At 40.1% G+C, this 17,061-nt stretch overlaps 1 protein-coding gene across 6 annotated transcripts in view; it reads right to left on the bottom strand.

Moving 5' to 3' along the window:
• The window catches only part of dysf (dysferlin), a 110,099-nt gene that overhangs the window by 42,786 nt on the left and 50,252 nt on the right, over positions 1 to 17,061 (bottom strand). For 4 of the 6 annotated variants that reach the window (XM_020711502.2, XM_020711503.2, XM_020711505.2 and 1 more), the window contains 10 exons: positions 10,886 to 11,067; positions 9,514 to 9,654; positions 9,271 to 9,300; positions 9,159 to 9,194; positions 8,754 to 8,795; positions 6,801 to 6,902; positions 6,564 to 6,725; positions 4,708 to 4,900; positions 4,555 to 4,628; positions 96 to 155 (listed from right to left, as the gene is read on the bottom strand). In XM_020711502.2, coding sequence (XP_020567161.1) covers positions 96 to 155; positions 4,555 to 4,628; positions 4,708 to 4,900; positions 6,564 to 6,725; positions 6,801 to 6,902; positions 8,754 to 8,795; positions 9,159 to 9,194; positions 9,271 to 9,300; positions 9,514 to 9,654; positions 10,886 to 11,067 — 1,022 coding nt within the window. The remainder of the gene's footprint in view (positions 1 to 95; positions 156 to 4,554; positions 4,629 to 4,707; positions 4,901 to 6,563; positions 6,726 to 6,800; positions 6,903 to 8,753; positions 8,796 to 9,158; positions 9,195 to 9,270; positions 9,301 to 9,513; positions 9,655 to 10,885; positions 11,068 to 17,061) is intronic. The other 2 variants (XM_011487299.3, XM_020711506.2) reach the window with 1 other exon arrangement.

The raw sequence follows: 17,061 nt of genomic DNA, 5'->3' as shown, positions 1-17,061 counted from the left end.
GGTCAGTATTGAAGCCGTTGCACACACACACACACACACACACAGGTCAACATTTGAGTGGATGAAATGTGTTATAAGATGAGCTGGTTACCTACATGAAGGCTGGAACTAGAGCTCGAAAGGTTAATGATAGCTGAACTGGCTCCATCTGCAAGCTACAAGAAAACATGCACATTAAAAACACGTTCAGGTTAGCAGCTTAGCGTTAGCCACCGTTACAACACACGTATTTAAAAAGAGCCATTTTAAGGCATTAAAACACATGATCAACAGAACACCATTGAAACGGACAGACGCACATCAACATTGCTTTGGTTTTCAGCGGGACAGGAACATCTGAGAAAACAGAAGGACTCTGCAGACAGAAACTCCTCATAGCTTCTCCAGGATTGGATGACAGATGGACCATCCTCTGTAGAGGAATCTCAGCAGCCGAGCCATAAAATGTCCACCCTGACGCGGTAAAACTGTTATGGTACATTCACACGCACAACACGCTGTTTCGTGAACGCGCATTCGGCCCGTGGCCTTCACACACCAGACTAGCAGGGCCAGGCCAACAGGTAGGGGGCCTCTTTTTTTGTTTTCTTATTCATACATACATGTCTCCCATTTTTAATTGGTGAGGCCTTGATGCGAAATGTCGATGTTGTCTTTCAGTGCTCTATCTCAATACAGTGATCCCTTGCTATATCACGGTTTACTTTTCACGGTTTCGCTACTTCACGGATTTGGATTGTGCATTGTGTTCTGCATTCTGATTGGCTAAAAAGTCACTCAGCGAGTAGCTCAAGAATGGGACCCTTTGATGAGCCGTTCATTACAGTTCTCCAACATAATCGATGGTGGCATGTCGGTGTATAAGGATCTTTAGCAAAGAAGAAAAAAGAGCGACAACAACTGCCTATCACTATGTTCCTCTCCCGAACAAACACACCTGCAGCTGCTCCGCGGGCTTCAAAAGGAAAAAACGCTGCAGAGGATGCAGCGGCTCAGTATGAAGAGCAGTGAAAAGAAGACCGGTGTCACTATCTGTCCCACTGTACTTTTTTATTTTTTTCATAATCATTTTAAATTTTCTTCCGTTTAATCCACTCGGGTCGCGGTGGGCGGGGCTAATCTCCGCAATTTAAAGCCTTCTGTTCTTATCGATGATTGGAATTATTATTTGACAGCACACTACAGAAGTTATTTGTTGAAAAAACGTTTCTAAAGTACTTTTATTCTTTAAAAAAACAATTGATTTAGCCTGTTAAATGGTTTGTTCTTTCTTTTCAATGTATAATAGTGTATTTCTATGTATAATAATTGTAAAAAAAATAAAGGTTTCTACTTCACGGGTTTTGCTTATCACGGGTTCTATTTGGAACGTAACCCCCGCGATAATCAAGGGATCACTGTATATAAAATATTTGGTGTTATGGAATTCCGCAAACAATCATTTCCCCTCTGTGATCAAATTTCCAATGGTCAGAACAAATGTGATTGGCTGGAATTGTAAAGCAAAACTCTAAACGATACAATTGACATGTCCGTACTAAAGCCCTGAAATAAAGCACTTAAATCTACCTTTGTACACGGCACCAAAACTACCAAATCTGTCGGTAGCACCTTGGCCCAGAGTTTTGGTACCCACCCTACTTTTATATGGCAGCATGACGATAGAACAACCCAACAAAGTTTCATAAAGACCTGTTTGGATGAGTAGAAAGTTCAAGAACTGCTAACGGACCTCAAACCTCATCAAACAAATGTTGGTCTTTGCATGGATGACGGTCAGACACATCGTTCGTGTCTAAACGGAATGGTCTCCAATGAGAAAAAAAGGAATGAAGAGTCAGCGTAGCTTGGAGCAGGTGGTCACCGCCCAAAACGATGAAGAACCAAAAACTATGTTGATGACGGAGAAAACATCGAGGACATGTAAACACAGGAAGAAGTTGGCCTCCTGGATACTCTGACGAATCTTTGCATCATCTGAATGCAGGAAAAGAGCAAAACTTTTTCCATTTCTGTTTCGTCTACAGTGTTTGAAATGAATTGATATATTAACTAAGTAAAGGTTGTTGGTTTTTTGGGTAATTCCTGAAGGGAACAATCGAGAAAACAAATTAAAGAACAGGAACAGCATTTGTACAGCTGCATCATAACTGAATACATTAAACGTTGCGGCTTCTTTCTGAGGTTGGGGACCGGCTGCTTCACATTGGTCGTCAAATGAAAAGGTTCCTCCCTCTGGAAGCATCCGTCGCCACAGATTTACCAGCTGGTTGGGTTGGCGTTATTGCGCCCACGCTGCGGTTTTCATGTTGGGGCTCTTTAATTGGAAGAGGCTGTTAACGTTGGGAAGTGAACTCCCATTTCAACACCCAACGTGGACAACGACGGGGGGGTTTTAATAGGAACCAAAGAAACGTCAACCATTGTTTTAGTGAGATGAGGTTTGTTTGGGTCGGGGTGAGATTACCGCTGAGGCCTTCAGAGCTGGGGGGTGCGGGTAGGATCCACGGAGCAATTAAAAGTTCAAGAAATACCAGAGATGACTTAAAGATGACAAAAGCATCCCAGAGGAGGCGAGCGATCAAAGAACCACAAGAAGGAAGATTTCAAAGATCTTCTCCTGACGAACACATGAAATTAACTGAAGGAACAGGTTTTAGGACCCGTTAAAGGAGAACCTGTTGGAGATCGATCCAAGGATCTACAGCAAACATGCGCTCCGTTCACACCGGCCACTGCAACAGGCGTTCAAGCAACCAATGAAAAGTCTATGTAAACGCCTATATATGCGCATTTCATGTACCTGACGCGCGATACTGTAAATGCACCCGTCTGTAAAAGCAAATATAGTTTTATATCTGTAAATGTATTGATTTTTTTTTTTAATTCAGTTTGGATTTTATTTTTCCAACATGCCATTAACAAGTCAGCAAGGAAACAATATAGAAATAAAAATAGTAACATCTTGAAAACATAACATAAAAAAAACAAAGAATGAGAACATTTCTAACAAAATGTCTAATCAGCCTACCTGTAAATCTGCACATTAATGTTTATCTTAGTACTATCCTGTTTATTGTATTCATATCTGACTCATATCTATATGCATATTCAACCTATATTATTATGTTTATAGCCTGCACTTCACAGCTTGTTGCACCCTGGTTAGAGACAGACTGTTTTCATTACCTTGTACCTGTCCATGTGTAATAAAAATACAGATGAATCTAATCTAATTTCGGGCTTCCGCGTTCAAACTCGTGCTCACTTATAGCTACACAAGTTTCTACGACAGCTTTACGCACAAAAACGCACAGCCATTGAATGAACATTGAAAGTTAAAATAGTTGATCCAATACTTGGATTCGGTAGTGATGCATGGGTAGCGTAGTTTCAACCGTTTGAAAACTGATCATGGAGGAATATTTTGTAAGTGCAGTTTGTGTCCGGTCGGAATTCCATTTCGCCAAGTCTTTCATTGATGGAATAGAGCTTTGAAAGAAAAAGCTCGGAGCAAGATTCACCAGATTTGCACCGCTTTGACATTTGGCACCAAACTTCTTCCAACTGTGGAAAAAGTAAAATATGAAACTCCTTGCTTAGTGTGAACCACACCGTCTGCTGAATGTGCGTCCTACATGCCCAGTGTGAACGTAGCACGACAACAAAAGACTTATGAGAGAATACCAACAAAAGAAGGAAAAAATAGTAAAAGGACCTACAGAGGGACAATAAAAAGACCTCAAGGAGAACTGGAGTAAAAGGAGAACCTTGAAAGAAAAGTGGGAAGTGACAATAAAAAAACAAGTTTAATTCTTGACTACCAAAGAAAAAAAACGTCAAGTCAAATTTTTTTTTTAATTCGGCAAAAACTACAACTCCCAGAGCCCCACCCCTTCAAGTTTGGAATCACCAACAAGCCCTAAATGTCCTCTGGAGATACCAAGAGGAGGTTATGGAGTGGTTGGGAGATTTTCAGATGGAGGTATGTACTCTGCAAAAGACATATTTGAAATGTCGCTGGTCAGGAGAATGTTGAAAAACAATGAAGAAATAATAAATAAATAAATAAATAAATAGAGTTTTAGGTTTCTTTACATAAAGAAATGAGAAAATGGGAAAATAGAAGATCAAAGGAAGCAATATTTGGAAAGAAAATGAGTGAAAACTGAATTTAGTTGAGGAAAAGGATATAGATAGATGGAGGTTTTCACTTCCGAGAATATTTCAGGTTAAGTCAAACTGTAGACTGGCGACTTGGATTGGTTTTGTTTTCTTTAAGATTTACTGTTTTTAGTCTTATTATTATTGGTTGCTGTTGTCATCTTATGTTGCTGCGGTGATGTAGAAGGAGCAGATGTAAAAATATAATTTTCTTCTGTTGTTTTATTTTGAAGGAACTTGTTGACATTGCTAGGTTGGCATGACAATTGACCAGTAAATCACATTTGTAGAAAAGAAAAAGTGTTGGTGACCCTTTTTATTTGCATAAATGACTCATCATAATTATAATAATAATTCTGCATTTTTTGGGGTGCCTCCTTCATGTTTTACCTGGTCTGGGACCAGCGGCTCCTCGTCATCAACATCGATGAAGATCTCCCCAGAAGTTGGCCGAGACGAATCACCTTGGAACACAAACAGTGGATTAAGTGCTTCAGTCCAAAGTTGTTTTTTCCTCCACTCCATCCACCGTTTCTGTCTCACGTCGCCACTGCTCCTCTTCCTCCTCCTCCTCCTCCTCTCCCTCCAGCAGAGCTTGCTCCTCCTGTTGAGAGCGCCGGTAGTCCTCCAGCAGCCGGATGGAGCACTGACCGACCACGGGCTTCCGCCCAAACTGACGGTTGTCGATGACTTTGATGACGATGGGGGGCATGTAGAGCTCCTCCTGAGGAAGTCTCTGTGAAGAGAAACAGGTCAGGTAGCTTTGACCTTCTGCTGGTTGGCTGACGGACTGAAATTGATCGCTTCTTCTTTTGGTTGAGCGGCCAATCTGGAGGTGACAACTCTGTGTAAAGAACAATTTAAGACGCTGATTGAACCCTAGTTCTAGCTCCAGTGTTAACACTTTTTCGACTATTGTGATGCTACATACACACCTAATAGGCTTGGTGTCATAGCATTACGACCGGGCGCTAACGGCAAATATTAATTCTCAATTTCAAGCAGTTGGCACTTCCATGAATAAAAGGGGACGCCATCCATTCGTCACTGCCACATCCGAGCCCCTGATTGGTTCAAGTTCAGCTGGTTTAACGTTCAACACGTTCAAAAGTTTTTAACACGGAAGCCCAAAATGCGCACATATACGGGTTTACGTAGACTTTTATTGTAAGTGGTAGTTTGACTCCGCCTTCGCCCTGAGGATGGATCTACAAACCGATTTGGCTTTGGTAAAAACCTCTGCTCCATTTCAGCGGTCCCAATCAGTCTTTTAAAATAAAGTATTTCTATTATTAAAGCAGCTATAGAGGAAAAGAACAACAGACTCAGTTGTGTCGCACGGACAACGCAGATCATCCATCAAACGTGTGACTTTTTCTGATGTTCTTGGCCTTCAGCGTGCTTGGAGATTTCTTGGAGATTCTAAATTGAGCAGTCATTAAAAGTTGTTGTGTTAGTTAACTTTTTTGTCAAATTAAGAAAATTTAAAACAACTTTTATTGATAAGCAACATTTTTTTGCATTTTTTAATGTATTTCTTAAGTAAAATATTTGAGGACTCATCAAGAAACTGGAAATGTGGACAAATTTTAGTGTTTGTTGCCTAAAAAAATTGTGAAAAATATATTAGTAAAATATGAAGTTACAGCTTACTGCCAGTAGGGGGTGCTGCATCCTCCTTTTAACATCACTTTAAAAAATAAATGCTGATTTGTTTCAACATTTAGTTTGTAAAACTTCCAAATCAGGGGCGCCCAATATGTCGATTGTCATTGACGTGTCGTAAGACAACTAGAAAAAAACAAAGACATTTTTTCTTTGCTGTTCTTAACAGACACTGGGTGCTACAATAGGCCCCTCCCACATGCCACAGCACTCACAGGCTTATAACAAGAACAGCAGCTTTACAAACAGACCTAAAGTTTACACTTCTTCTTGCCTACTTTTCAGAACTTTTTGGTGCATTGTTTGAATTCATCGCAACTTTTATAAACATCTTAATTTTCGGTGGCATTTATTTTCCCCAGAACTGTTTATAAATATTTGAATTGACATCGTTGCCGGGGTATCCAGGGTGTGCTGAGGGAGCTGACATCTTTGGTGACTCGCTGAAACAATAAGACCGTCACGTGGTTAACATGAACTTTGAGCTCCTGCTTTTAGCAGAATAAGCTTTGTTCTCTTCAATTTCACCAAATTGCATGATCTGGTCATAGCTGTCATAATGAACATGAAGCTCCAGAGATCAATGTCCTCCATTCAGGGTTTGACTGGCAGAGGAGTGAAGTGAGTGGAAAAGCTGCTGAGGTGGAAAAGGCTTTTCTGATCAACTTTAACTGATAAAGATGGACTGTCTGACCAGTGGCTGCGGCGCCTGGCTTTGGGTTCTCAGGTCTCACCACATCGAGGATGAGCGTGTTGATGTCAAAGTTGGGCTTCTTCTTCACGTTGTGGATGACGCAGCTCTGGATCATGATGCCGCCACACTCCACCTGCAGACTCGGAGACTTCACGCTCGCCATCTGGTAACTCTTCAGGTTGCGAAGGCCCCAGGCCAGAATCTTAAAGGGGGTTTCAAAAGGTCATTTTTTTTATGGTCGACGGGGTCTGTGAGGAAGTTCTAGGGGGAGCGGTACCTCGATGGCAGTTCTCTGCAGAACGGGTTTGATTCCCTGAGGAACCATGAAGACGTCGGGTTCTCTTTGAGGAGGCAGGTAGGGCAGGTCCGACTCCTCGGGCTTCCAGCAGGAGCGCCGTTGAGCACAGAGGTGAAACACAAGACAGCAGGAAGTGAGTCATGGTGCTGCTTCTGGCTCACTGACTTAAGTTCAAACACAAAAACAGAATAAAAACTCTGGTGAAGCAGCTTCACACAAAGCCTAAGAAGATTCCAAGCAAACATGCTGTTAACGTTTGACTTGTTTATTAGTTTAAATTCTACAAACAAACATGCTGAGATGATCCACTTTGACTGCAAAAACGGCTAAATGTTTGGTCAGAATTTCACTGTTAGTGCGTTGACCTTCAGCATCCTCAGTACGGTGGCCCTGAGGTAAAAATCACATCAACAAATCAGATCAAAAAAAATAAATAAAAAAATAACAGCATTCAATTTTAGAAAATATAACAAGATTCCAGAAACTAAAGTGAAACAAGCAGAAACAAACGTTTTTACCAGAAAATATACTTTCTGAAAAAATAAGATAATGCAATTCCGGAAAACAAACTAAGATTGAAAAAAACAAAACACAACAAGAAAGCTGCAAAGGTCGTCCCTATGGGACATCTGTGACGTTTGTCCATCATTTAAACTGGAAAGCGTGAAGCGATGCTGCATCTCATCATTCAATCAAACTGCCCTGTTTCTCATTGTGTTTCCTCTTTTCTAACATTTCATTTTGTTTTCTGGAAATGACTTGATTTCCGAAATGTTTTTTTCATATTTAGTTTTTTACTTTTTGTTTCTCAAATGTTGTTTTCTGTTTTTTTTTAATTATTATTTCCTTTGCCTTTTAAACTGCTGTTGGGATTTTTAAAATGCGTCGAGTTATTTGTTGATGTGATTTGGACTTCAGGGCCACCGTACCACAGGGGGTAAAAAGAAATTAAAAAAATGTGTTCTCTAATTATCAGCCACCAACAGTTTACTTTGGCGTCTACGAAGTATATATTTTTTTTTTTGGTTGGTCCATCCTAGGAATAATCTGAAAAGAGTTATAAAACTACGGTGGCTGAAGAGAGCCAAACATACTTACACTTCAGGTAAAAAATGTACGTTGAATCAAAACAAATGTACATTTTACAAAAAACAAAAGATGATTTCTTTTAATAAAAACGTACATTTTGATAGGACAAATTTAAAGTCGCTCACGCAGAGCAGCCGGACGGACGGACTGTGGTCCGAAGCCTCCTCTGGGTCGCCCACCGTAACAAAACAACCTCCACCCCGCAAACACGAAGCTACCAAGCTGGCCGGTCCTGTTCCTGCTCCAACACGTTTGCACGGCCTCTATGCACGGCCTAAACCAGCGTAGGAGTGACCCACGACGGGAAGAAACCGTTTATTTGCAACACGATTGGATCAACAACCGGCGTAACCCACCCATCTCCATTGGAACGAAAATTTGGTTCGAATGAGTCTGATCGAGGTTTTCCGAAAGGCGTGTTTACAGGATCAGGCGTTTATTCTGATTACTTTTGTCCATGAAAAGCATCTACTGTAAATTTGAGAAGGGCACCGAGAAGCTTCCTCGACTTAAAATAAATTTTGCTCTATTAAGCCACCATACAAACCCTGGACTAAGTGATCACAGAAATCATGACTCATTTCAATTATTTTTATGTTTTAGTTAAAGTTGTTTCAGCTGTAAGTTGGACTTTTATGCATCAACTCCAATCTGTTTTAGATGATGCTTTGTTAATCCTAGATCTCTAATTGTGCTTTTTATGAACTGCTACACTGATAATGTCTTGAAGTAACTTTACTCTTATTCGAGTACAATTTTGGATCTCTGGCCGTTCGTGGCCGACATGCTGGGATGGGGTTGTGTGGGTGTGGTTAAGCGAGTATGTGTGTTTCCATTTTGTACCAAATGTTGCAGGTTTTCAGGGAGGAATCCGGCAAAGATCAGCTGCAGAGGCAAAAGTGAGGAAAAGCAAGAGAGAGAGAAAAAAAAGGTGAAATGAGCAAAAAATAACCACAGAGAAGAAGAAATCTGATGTTCTTTACCTTCAATTCTGCTTAGAATTGGAGATGAATTTAATTTTATTTACACGAAAATCAGCTTTAGTCCTTTATTTTGAAGGGCAAAGTATCAGAAAAACACATTTTGATTTTAGATAAAAGGGTTCACCCATTTATTAAAACTGAAGCAAAAAACAAAACATTGTGCAAACAAGAAGTGTAAAAGTTTTAACCTTCATCTCATCATATTAATTTAAATAAAACATGTTTTTACTTTAGGAAAGTAGAACTGCAGCCAGTGTGGTTTTACCTCATCGAGCACGTGGGCGGAGCCAATCACGTCACCCTGAAGATGAGATACGTCTGATTTTTAAGGCTGAACGTCTGCACCGCCTGACCAAACTGTTCCTTCTTATACTGACCTCCTGTCCTGGAATGTGATGAACTGAAGGCTGTAAACAGAAAACGTGCATTTCTGTCTTCAGAGGATTGTAAAAATACCAGATGTGCAGCATCCGTCCAATCTAGGAAATTCTCTATTCATTTTAGAAGATAGCTGTTGATCTATGTCACACAGAAGCCAGCAGAGGGCGCACCAAGATCTTATGGGAATGGGCTAAACACAAAGTGAACATCAAGAGAAAGAAAACCAACAAATCGCTGACCTTCTCCCTGCGAATGAGCTGGAAAGCCGCCAGCAGCTCGCCGGCGCTCTTATCTCCTCTTTGAATGGGGTACCAGGCCAAGCGGGGAGACGGTGACAGGGAGGGCCGGCACACGCAGCGACCCATGAACTCATCTGCTCCCTGAGGGTTTGCAGCACAACCCAAGTTGGTATTGTCAAGATAATTGAGCGAGTGTTTTCAGGAACTGAGTGGAGCGAACCGTACAACCGTGCAACGTTAACCGAGTGACGCAGCATTTTACAGCTGCACTTGATCTGATTGGCCGAAATTCGCATGTCAAATCCAGCGAGGCAGCGGGGCGGGACTTTCATTTTCTTAGAGGCTTTAATAGAAAAATAAAACGGCAGATGTAACGTGGATTAAAACGTTAACGAACGGCCAAGAACAAGGTAGGAAAGTGCAGCGGGTTTTTTTGAGCTGTAAGTTTTTCTCATGTGAAAATCACTTTATTAGGTAAATATACATGTATGCTTTAGTTAGCCCGAGAGAGAGCTACTACGCAACTCAAAGTACAGCAAACGTGTATTAGCATTTGGCCAACAAATGCTAACAATGAAGCAGCATCTCACCCATGTAGTATATAATATTAATCTTCGTTTTACTGCTTCATTTTTAATTATTGGCTTCAAATTTTGTTTCATTTATAATTATTTTTTTACAGTTATATCTGTTGGTTTATTTGTTACATGAGTGTCTTACTTGTCTTCTGATTTCTGTTCCCAGGTCTGGAAATGACAGACCCGAAAGAAGTAAAGATTATGGAATTAACGAAAATAGATCAACATTAGACCAACAACAGTGAGATGCTGCTTCATTGTTAGTATTTGTTAGCCACATGCTAATATACGCTTCCTGCACTTTGAGTTACGTAGTAGCTCTGTCTGGGGCTAACTAAAGCATAGTATATTTACCTAATGAAGTGATTTTCACATGAGAAAAACTTACAGCTCCAAAAAAAAAACCCGCTTCCTTACCTTGTTCTTAGCCGTTCCTTAACGTTTTAATCCACGTTACATCGTCGTTTTTTATCTATTATGCCTCTAAAAAAATGAAAGTCCCGCTCAGCTGCCTCGCCAGATTGAACAAATTCGGCCAATCAGATCAACAAGAAATGTTACCGCCCCCAAGTGACAAACACACCCTTTGAACACTGCCCACAAACCCATCTAGCGCGCAGGAGCGCCGCTTAGTTACGATTGTAACCGTGCAGTTGTAAAATGCGGGATCACTCGGTTAGCATTGAGCTTGCGCAGTTGTAAGGTTCGCAAACTCAGTTTCTGAACACACTCTCTCAGTGGTTTTTGCGCTCATTCAATTAATGGCAGCCATGGAACGCCACACGCATCCTTACATATGTGTCCTGATCGTATAACTCCACAACAACACTGGGGGGCGTAGTTGCCGTCGCCTCATTGTCACCAAAAATCTCCACCTCGTAGAAGATGAGTGTCTGGTCCCAGATGGGGTTGAGTGTGTTGCAGATGGTTACAGTCTTCTGGGACTGGTGGAGGAAGGACACAATGGCGTACGGATCTACAAAGAAAAAATTTATGAAGATCTCAAACACTACTTTTATCTAGACCCGTGTGTTTTTCAACCCTTTTCAAGGCCAAGGTACACTGTATGCTTGACAAAAATCACAAGGCACAAAAACGGAGAAAAGAAACTGTCATCTATATTAATGTACAGGCGCTCCACCATCTCATGTGCATTTTCTTTAATAGTTTAGCCACAAAAAGCCTGAAGTTGAAGCTGTTTTTCCGAAAAGTTGCAATAGTTTTCAATAATAATCCAACTAAATTAGTTATAAGTGATCCCAGATAGTTATTCTTCCCCCCAGTTGGAATTGTATGTAACCTAAAAGATCTGCTGTGTTTATCAGTGATGAAAGTCAGGTAAGGAAAAAATCCCTGAACTTTTCTTTGAGCGATATGGCGGGCACAGAGCGAAATTTTGGAAAAATACGTGGTCTTAGATGCATTCTGGTGCATTCTGGCAGCTAGTTATTCACTTCTTTATCAAGAAACTAAGACTAATTGGAGCATCATGATTTGTCATTCAAACCCCTAGTTTGACTCTCCATTAAGGACTTGCTGGTCCTAAAAAAGAATTTGGAAAATTGCTCAAAGTAACACAATCCTACAATCTACGCTTTTCCTTAAAGCTGCAAAACATACAATTGCTAAAATATAGTAACATCAAAGCCCCAAATGGCAAAAAGAACACCAGTAACTATGATATTCTATGAAAATACCTCAGTTATTTATACATTATTTCTGCTTTAGAAATGACTGATGTACAACATCCACTTGCACTGTTTTCTCAAACTATAATTACATCAAAATATGGGATCTGCTTTAAACTATAATTCTATAACATAATACATCAATTCTTTAACACCAATACTAAGTAATCTGGGAAATATCAAAACAAACATACAAACTAAGCTAAACATTGTAAACATTATTTTTTAAGGGAGTGCGGGTCCAAACCATCAAATACTTATAATTAATGTCAACTATACTGAACTAAATCATGGTAATTAGGAAATACAAATAAATTAGATAAAGAAATGTATTCAAAATAAAAACTGAAACTCAAAACTAAAATTGAAATTATTTCAAAATGTGGTTTTGAGATTATTTTACACAAAAAAGTATTTGACCTACACTACCTTAAAAATCTTTTTTTTCCAGCCAAGACCACTTCAATTTGTTTTTTATCGTCTTCTCACAACTGAGGTCGTGACCACGCTCAATAATGACGATGCCTGCCATTATTTTAACACAAATTTTATCGCAAACTCTTCAGATGTGTTTGTGAAAGTTTAGCGTGGGTCCGCCAGTTTTGGTCTCTAGGGAAGCAAGTCACGCTGACCACGTGGTGCAGACAGAGCCAATCAGACCCGTCGACGCATCCGAAAGCAACTAAAACGTCCCGTCATTGGTCAATTAGGCCGGGAAGACGAGAGATGGCCACGACCATAGAGGAAGCGATCTGCGGAGAAATATAGAAAATAAAGCTAAAATTAGCTGATTTCAGACCATTTTTTAATCCGGAAAGCGATTTGTCCGTAGAGATCAGGTCTTTATTTCCCGGAAAGTACGTTCGGTTTGCTCAAAAACCCGGATTTCCGGGAATTCCCGGAAGACTTTCATCACTGGTTTATATTGAAGAGCTCCATAAACCCCTCAGTGTGAAACCTGTGCGTTTTTTGTATGAACACAGAGCTTATATATACGTAACGATATATGTGTTTTAGATCAGAAAAAAAGCATAATTTCCTGAAGCACACCACATGTTCTCGCGGCACACAAGTTAAAAAACACGGATCTACAATACTACACTGGGGTAAAAATGATAGCTCTATGGTACAACTGCTTTTTACTAAATAATCCACGTTGGATTGCTTTTTGTAAACTGCTTCACTGTTTGAGTAGGAAATATGGAGAATCCATAATTCAATATTTGCATGTGTCTTTATTCCATCCATCCATCTTCCTCCGCTTATCCGGGACGGGTTTGCGATGGCAGCAGTCTAAGCAAAGATGCCCAGACTTCCCCCGCCCCGGCCACTTCCTCCAGCTCCTCTGGGGGGACCCCGAGGCGTTCCCAGGCCAGCCGAGAGACGTAGTCTCTCCAGCGTGTCCTGGGTCTTTCCCAGGGCCTCTTGGGACATTCCCTGAACACCTACCCACGGAGGCGTCCAGGAGACATCCGGACAAGATGCCCGAGCCAGCTCAACTGGCTCCTTTCTATGTGGAGAAGCGGTTCTACTCCGAGCGCTCCGCAGGTGACCGAGTTTCTCACCCTATCCCTAAGGGTACGCCCAGCCACCCTGTGGAGGAAGCTCATTTCAGCTGCTTGTAGTGTCTTTATCTTTATGTAAATAAACCATTAAATCTCTAAATATGGTGGCCAAGATGCAGTACAAAAACCATATCTGTGCAAAAAAAAAGAAAGAAAATTCTGCAAAAATAAATAAATAATGTTGCAAATAAAAGAAATGCTAAAAATAAAAAGAAATGCTAATGCAAATAAAAATAAATAATGTTGCAAATAAAAATAAATAGTGGTGCAAATAAAGAAATTCTACAAATACAAAGAAATAATGTTGGGTTTCAAATAAAAAACAAATGCTGCAAATTAGAAAATTTGCTCCAAATAAAAAAGCCTCAAAGGAAGTGAATTATTAAACATTGTTTTTGCTTGTGCACCATTGTGAGAAGGAAAAAAGACAAGATTAGAAATGGGAAATCAAACGAGAAAGTAAGTAAAGATGTCAATGTCACTATGTGCACTTTTTGAGGTGTTAATTGGTTAAAACATGTAGACCCAGGTTTGAAGGTTATAATATTATTTAACCAGGTAAATATTTGAAGAAGATTAAAATAATGATTGATTACTAAAACAGTTATATGTGGCTACATCTCAAGTTCACTTTCAAATGTATTTAAAAATAGAAAGAACATCATCTCTAAGCTGAACTAGCTTAGTTTCAACTAGCCAGCATGTTACCTTAAAGCTCTGACTACATTCTGTTTTTACAAGCAGATAGTTAAATGTGTGAAACACAGTATGATGGAGTTATGTTTGTTTACCATTTTTTAATTTTGTTCATTCAACAAACAGATTAGTTTTATGATGTGTATTTTTTTTGTCATTGATATCCTTTATGAGGACATTAGAAGAATTTTTGCTTAAAAAGGCGTTTTGTGTAAAAACAACATTTTTATTCAACTAATTTTTCATTTATAAAAAAATGATTAAAATGTGTAGCACCTACAGAGATTGTGGGATTTGACAGAAAATCTTAATGCATCTATGCTGTCTATATTACCATCCTAAACCATAACATTAAGACCTTTAATAGCTGGGAATGCCACTTTCAAAAGTGTGTTTTTCCAGTTTGCAGCCTGTGGCCTCAATGCTAAAGCTCATAACTTCCAGTGTCTGCAGCAGAGGCCCAACGCTCACACGTCCGTCCACTCTCACAGACACAGTTTGTTGTTTCAGGCAGAATAATGAGTCTCTGTGGAGCCGTTAGCATCAGCGTACACAGAAGTTAGGTTGCATTTTCCCACCAGCCCCTCAATTAACCCTGCAGTTTACACACACATGTATACCGTACACATGCACCAACCAGGGTGACCCGTTCAATTCCCGTACGTTCCCCACAGCCCATTAGCTCCCATAAACAGAAAACAAACAGCCTGCAGGGTTGTGCATGTCTGTGTGAGCGGGTGGAGGGAAGGCAGCAGCAACAGCAGCAGGACGTAAACGCCACCGGGGAGAAGCCTTACTCCGAACCAAAACAAAAGAAGTCAATAATACGAAATAAACCAAATTAGAAATGTAAAAACAATTAAGACATGACATTTGAACCAAAACATTTAGTTTAAATAATTGAACACACAAGAAGAAATAGTTGGGATGAATAATTTCACGTTAGCCCCAAAATGAGATAATGGCTCTACATGTTCTATGTTGACATCTAGATAAGAGTTATCTCTATTTTACATAATTATTTTGTACTTCATCTTTGTCATGTGATTTATTGATACTTAAGGATTCTTAATGACCTGAAACTGTGTTAGTAAGGCATAGATATCTGATAAAAAGTTATGAACCGGATAATGATAAATCATGTAATAAGAGTTTGTTTCCTTCCACCCCTTTCAAGCAATATTTAATTTAATGTCTAATTATCATTAGTTTGATACATCTTTGTATGAATGTAAGACTGCTGATTGTATTGTTTTGTGCATTATTCTTGCTTTGATTGTTTTAAATAAACCATTTCAAATCAAAGCCAAATCAAAATTTATCTTTGACAAATATATTTGGTAATGCTTTCTTTTACAGTACAGTACTTACAGTGTACTTAAGTGGTATATACATGGTACTTTTTGAGTAACTACTGGGTACTTAGATGGTACTTTTTATGGAAATTACTGGGTACTTACATGGTATTTACATGGTACTTTTTATGGGACTCACTGGTTACTTACATGTTGCTTGCTGTGTATTTATGTGGTCAGGGCTCCAGACTAACTTTTTTCACTAGGAGCACAGTGGCCCCTAACTGAAAAATTTAGGGGCGCAACCAGAAAATTTAGGGGCGCATACCGTAAATCAACATTCTAACCAAATCTACTAATTTCCACTGTATTACTAATAAATACTTTAATAATAGATGCAGAAATTACAATGTGCTGTTTCAAATTCAGTGTCACATTTTATTCTGCACTTTTGAAGATGCAACAACAGGTAAACTGACAGCAGCATCGCTGTCATGACAGTACAAATAGTTAAGAAAACGGATGGAAATTTATCTTTGTGACACCAAATAGGTGCAGCCAAGATGCACAACAAGCGTGTTTGAGATCACCCAGGTGAACTCAACGCTGCACAGATCACCTGGTGTGAGACATATATTTTGGTTTTTGCTCCAACATCAACTGTCAATCATCACAAAAATATCGCGAGAAAGGGGTGGGAGCAAGGGGCAAACCTACCCGGACACAGCTGGAAACTAGAGACTACAAAACAATGCATTATGGGACATGTGTCCTGATGGTTTTTGTAGTGGAGTGATTAATTAAAATAATTTAAAATACCAATTCATTAAAAAAGGCTACATACATCACAAAACATTAAAATAATCATAAAATATATAATAACACAGATCATACTGAGGGGGAGAAGAATATTAAAACTAAATTGAATGTTAAGGACAACTCCAACTGTTGTCCTTCAGTCTTGCTGCAGATTCGCTTTCATCTCACAGCCCCCCCGCCTGGTCTCCCCAACGATCCAGGCGAGGTGCCGGTTCATCTCAAACATGTCTATCGTTGCATTTTCCCCACGTATTTTCAGTGTGTCTAAAACTAATGTTGTTTTTGCCCGCACGTGTTTAAAGTTCAAGCCCCGTTAGCTGTCACGCATGTAGGTGTGGGACATTTATGCTCCTCAGCTGACCAGACTCCCGCGGGACGGGAGCGGTGTGCTGCCGTAACCCGTTTGATGCGCCGCCGTAACCAAAACCTAAACCTTCCTCCGGGTCTGTGCGGCCCAGAGAAAAGTTCAGCACGGACTGTATGTATGTAGAAAATTACGAGCGAATAAATACGTTCAAAAGGAAAGTAAGGAACTTCTTAATGTGGCCCGGGGAGGGAGGGGGCTGTCAGGTTTCCTGCTTTGAAACCCTGTCATTGTCACGCCCCCAAGAGTCATATACCCCACTGTGATTGGTTGGTCAGCTCCGTGCACGACGATGAAAAAGTGTCATTCATACAAACTGGCGGGCTGCAGTAACATTAAACCTTCATATTAAGGCGGGGACCGCAAAATATCATCTTGGGGGCCGCAAATAGCCTGCGGCCGCGAGTTTGAGACCCCTGCTGTACACTCTGGCACTGGTACACTAGCCGCAGGTCGGAAGAACGAATCAATAGTTCGCTTACCCATAGCTCAGACGCACATATCAGGTTGTGATATTTGTCTCAGTTTCCTTCCCACAGATGT

Source organism: Oryzias latipes, chromosome 18 (assembly GCF_002234675.1).
Source record: "Oryzias latipes chromosome 18, ASM223467v1".
NCBI lineage: Eukaryota > Metazoa > Chordata > Actinopteri > Beloniformes > Adrianichthyidae > Oryzias > Oryzias latipes.
This window is presented reverse-complemented; position numbering and strand designations above follow the sequence as displayed.